The sequence below is a fragment of the Coregonus clupeaformis genome, unplaced genomic scaffold, assembly GCF_020615455.1.
Source record: "Coregonus clupeaformis isolate EN_2021a unplaced genomic scaffold, ASM2061545v1 scaf3313, whole genome shotgun sequence".
In the NCBI taxonomy this organism is placed as follows: Eukaryota; Metazoa; Chordata; class Actinopteri; order Salmoniformes; family Salmonidae; genus Coregonus; species Coregonus clupeaformis.
In genome coordinates, this window is record NW_025536767.1 from 45,178 (window position 1) to 50,057 (window position 4,880).

At 43.9% G+C, this 4,880-nt stretch overlaps 1 protein-coding gene across 1 annotated transcript; it reads right to left on the reverse strand.

The window, feature by feature from the left end:
• Nucleotides 1–325: 325 nt before the first annotated feature.
• LOC121563692 lies at nucleotides 326–2,951 on the reverse strand (the record flags this gene model as incomplete). Its single annotated transcript, XM_045220190.1, has 13 exons — nucleotides 326–475; nucleotides 657–761; nucleotides 854–934; nucleotides 1,058–1,156; nucleotides 1,254–1,340; nucleotides 1,441–1,510; nucleotides 1,620–1,670; nucleotides 1,830–1,939; nucleotides 2,047–2,127; nucleotides 2,336–2,365; nucleotides 2,491–2,574; nucleotides 2,666–2,737; nucleotides 2,839–2,951. Coding segments are annotated over 13 exons (1,115 nt in total), but the record flags the coding sequence as incomplete, so codon positions are not given.
• Nucleotides 2,952–4,880: the final 1,929 nt, after the last annotated feature.

Genomic DNA, 4,880 nt, shown 5'->3' on the forward strand with positions numbered 1-4,880 from the left:
TGATGAAATAATCAAATAAATGAAAAGACAGAGACAAATGCTTTTGAACTACTATTTATTTTTATTTAAAAATGTAAAATTCAGAGCAAAGTGTCAGAAGAATCCTGTGGGGAGAGAAAACAAGAGAATACATGAATTTAATAGGTGTGAACTAATCAGGGTTCAACGAAGCACTTCAAGTCCTCAATGAGAGAGAGAGAGAGAGAGAGAGAGAGAGAGAGAGAGAGAGAGAGAGAGAGAGAGAGAGAGAGAGAGAGAGAGAGAGAGAGAGAGAGAGAGAGAGAGAGAGAGAGAGAGAGAGAGAGAGAGAAGGAGTGTGGCCCTTCAGGTCTCTGCAGTAGGACTACATGCTGGCCATGAGGTACTCGAGGTGGTACTCGAGGAGGCTGGAGAGCTCAGTGACCAGAGACTCTCGGTTAAAATACCAGGCCAGCTGCTGCCCAAACATGTCATCTAGCAGAGCCATCAGCCCGCCCTGAAGGGAACACCACACAACACATAGAAAATGGCTCTGAGCTACTAGCTTATCAAGAGGAGAGAGACAATGAGAGTTACTCCCCCTAAAACGGCATTGAAACCCTGTTAACCAGGAACGAGTAAAGAGGAAGTAAACTAGTAATAAGGAAGAAAACAGGAAGTAAACTCTTGACTCTTACATTGAGCAGCAACAGGTATCTCTCAGCCTTTGGCTCAATGCTGGCAACAGTGGGCAGGAAGGAGTACAGGAGAGTGTACAGACGCTCCATGAACCCACCAGGTTGCTAAAGTAAACAGAGGAGGAGAGAGAAGAGAAATTGAAGTGAAATTGCTAATAGACAGACATCTAAACATTTACCAGCGAGATGCTACTTACCACCATCAGGGATTTCTGAGCTGTCATCATCCCAAACAGCACCAGCTCAAAAAGGACATCTATCAGGTTAACATGATGGATCTAGGACAAGAAAACACGTTTGGAGAAAATAGGAATGATTTCAAATAGATCAGCTACTGTGCCGTATAAAGACATGCATGTGGAAGAACTCAAAGTGAGACTTGAAAGAGTTAATTAACTCACATTTGCCTCAGCCAGCTCCCTCTCAATGTCAATCTGCTTGGAGGGGTCACTCAGGTAGTCCACAAAGTCGTTATAGGCACGGATGAATTCGGCCTCGTCCTATCACAAAGCAAAGAGCAGTGATGTTAGTGCACAGAACACATTTCCCACCGAGGACGCTCTCTTTCCCTTGAAGGACAATGAGTTAGTGAGCTACCATCTGGTGGACCTGAACCAGTGCGCCCAGTAGGACCTTTCCCGCCACAAACAGATGGTTCCTACTCAGGGTGGAACCGAGCAGGGTCTAGAGAAGAGGGAAGAGTTAGGGTGAGACACCCATCTTACTCTAGGAGACAGACAGAACAGGAAGACACAGAGAGTCAAAGAAAAGTGGGTCCACTCACAGTAAAGGCCTGGCGCAGGGAGACGAGCCTCAGGCCGATGTCCTCCACTCTCTTGGTGGTAAGGTAGAGGCTGTGGAAGAGAGGGAATGGAGCATGTCAATGGGGGGATAACAGCATTGTGACCACTATCCTTCAGCATCTGACAAGCTCAGACTATACACACATTTAGAGGGACTCACTTTAGCAGAGGAACCTCCCTCTCCTCAGGCAGCAGGTCCCTCCTCCCAGCCCTACAATAACAGAACAATTATTCAACATCAGTGACCAATGTAATGACATGACAAACAATGGGTCAATCGAAGGATCTTAATGCTACTAGTCAATAGTATGTGTGTGTGTAACATCTGACCTCATAGCAGTTGTGGCCCTCAGGCTCTGGCTCAGTGAACTGCTGAGTGGTGGGCGTAGAGACGGAGGCAGCCTCCGACCACGCCGAGGAGGAGAGCAGCCCATCCAGCCCCATGTGGAGAGTGGCGTACACCACCGAGACATCAGTTTGCTGCTCAAAACACACACACACAACACACGTTAATAGAAAACAGACCATATCTAATGGAAAATGCCCTGTAATTTCTATTCTATACACATAGGAAATTGTTTATTTACCTGGTAGCAGCCATGCGTCACGGCCACAGACGTCTCGTGGCGGAGGTGAGACGCATACTGGGTCACCCTGCCAGCCACATACTGACAGAGAGAAACGACATGTTAAGGCCAAACGGAATAAGTGAAGAAAAGCCTAATCTAATACTAATTCAGTAGTATTTACATCTTACCTGGATCCAAGAGATGGACTGCACCTTGGTGGCACAGTAGGGGATGCCCTCTGGACTAAGTCTGTGTGTCTCCTTGGAGATGGCCCACACCAGTTGAGTCTCCAGGCCTCGAACCCTACTCGCGCATGGTGCATCCTCACCACCACCTGCTGTGGAGTAAAACAACAAGACAACATCAACAAAACAACATCAGCCATCGCTGTAACATATTTCCATCAAGATCACATGACATTGACGATGTAGATTAGGATTAGGTAATGACAAAGACACATACCTGGGATCCCCCACGCATGTAGGTGATAATGGGGCTGATGAACTGGAAAGTTCTCCAAGCTTTAGCCACCGGACCGGCATTGTTCTGCACAAGAGGGGGTTGACATTACAATACATTCAGGTTAGAAACAGCAAACATTGCAACAGTGATGTGACTGTGTGTGTGGGTCTCTTACCCTGATCACAACAGGCCCACAGTACAGGGAGCTAAACCTAATCGGTATCAACTGCCAATTACCAATGGCCTCCTAAAGCAGAAAGCAGACAACAAAGATTTTTAGAATGTCAAAGTGACACAAATTGAATATCTGGGATACTTTTCAAACATTAAACTTTCTGAAAATTGTACCTCAAGGATAGTCGGCACATCTGGCACCTCCTCAAGGATGGCTGGCAGCAGAGGTACATCCGGCACATCATCCAATGGCACAACCAACTGGACCTCATCCAGGACAGTTGATTCTAAAATTAGGAACATTGAAATACAAACAAACAAATGTTAGGATGTAAAACGTAGCTGAGCTAGCTAGTACTACTAGTTCAAAAGTGCATCTCTTAGCAAAAGTCACTAAAGTCAACGTTAGCTTGCAAGTATGGATTACAGAAATACACAACATTTCACAAATTACATTTATATTGTTAAATGTGGTAAGATAATAAGTTTAAACTCAACATACCCTCTTGAAGTCGATGTCGCTGTCCACCTCCCGACGATTGCAAACCCTGCAAAACGGAAAAAGACAACAAAAACAACCCACAAATGAATTTGAACAACCTGTCGACGCAGTAGACCGCCGACGTCCACGCACTCTCTCCACCAATTTTGAAAAGCACCCAGGCATTTTCCAGTCGATCTTTCAGTCTCAGGTCTCAAAAATCTGTCATGTTTGTTGTTGTTGAACAGCAAACTGAAGTTGTTGTTGTTTTCGAACAGAAAACGTTCAATAGAACGCCGAGATGTTCTATCGGTTCGATGTCTCTTGGCAACACATATTTTTGAAAATTGTTGTTTACAAAATTGACAGCTGTGTTGCCATAGAAATGAGTTTGGAACTCTATGCTTACCATTAGAATTCTATAACAATTCCATTCCTACTCATCATTCTAATTCTATTGACCCTATTTTGTCACCAGAGGATTTCCTATGTTGTTGGTATAAAATAAAACAAAAAATACCAAATGTTTTTTTAAGTCACTAGCTAGGTCAATGGCCCATTGAAATGTTTTAGCATGTTTCATGGAAGTTGTTGTTGAACTTCTGAAAGTCTAGGCTTTGACTCAGTGGATAATAAAGTATTGTGGAGCACAGACAACCCGGTTTAAAATATATTGACCAAATTCCGACAAGGGGGGCAAAGCCACAGCCCACTGAGGTAGGAGAGCACTGAAGTATCTGCATAATAATAATCCATATCTCTTTTATAAACAGGATAGTATCATTGATTATATAAAAGTGCATGTATGAATAAGTCTGATTGACCTTTTTTTCATGGCAGGTTCACCTTCTGAAGCCGGACGAGGTTCCCAAAGCGTGCTGCGCACCCACCAAGCTCAGTCCCATCTCCGTACTCTTCTACGACGACAACAACAATGTGATCCTAAAGAAGCATCGTAACATGGTGGTCAAGACCTGTGGATGCCTGTGACACCTGTGGTAGCCCATCTATTCTACATCATTTTTATAAACTTGACTACCATTGTTCCAAAAGATACAAACGGGGTAATATACCTTGCAGCCAGCAGTTGATAGCAATAATCTGGCAATATGTGTATAAATAGTATGTATCTACACTGAACAAAAATATAAACCCAACAATTTCAAAGATTTACTGTGTTACAGTTCATATAAGGAAATCAGTCAATTAAAATATATTATTTAGGCCCTAATCTATGGATTTAACATGACTGGGAATGCAGATGTGAATCTGTTGGTCACAGATACCTTTTTAAATAAAGATAGGTGCGTGGATCAGAAAACCAGTCAGTATCTGGTGTGACCACCATTTGCCTCATGCAGCGGGACACATCTCCTTAGCATAGAGTTGATCAAGCTGTTGATTGAGGCCTGTAGAATGTTGACCCACTCCTCTTCGATGGTTTTGCAAAGTTGCTGGATACTGGCAGGAACTGGAACACGCTGTCATGCATGTCGATCCAGAGCATTCCAAACATGCCCAATGGGTGAGATGTCTTGTGAATATGCAGGCCATGGAAGAATTGTGACATTTTCAGCTCCCCAGGAATTGTGTACAGATCCTTGCGACATGGGACTGTGCATTATCATGCTGAAATATGAGGTGATGGCAGCTGTTGAATGGCACAACAATGGGCCTCAGGATCTCAGTATCACGGTATCTCTGTGCATTCAAATTGCCATCGATAAATACAATT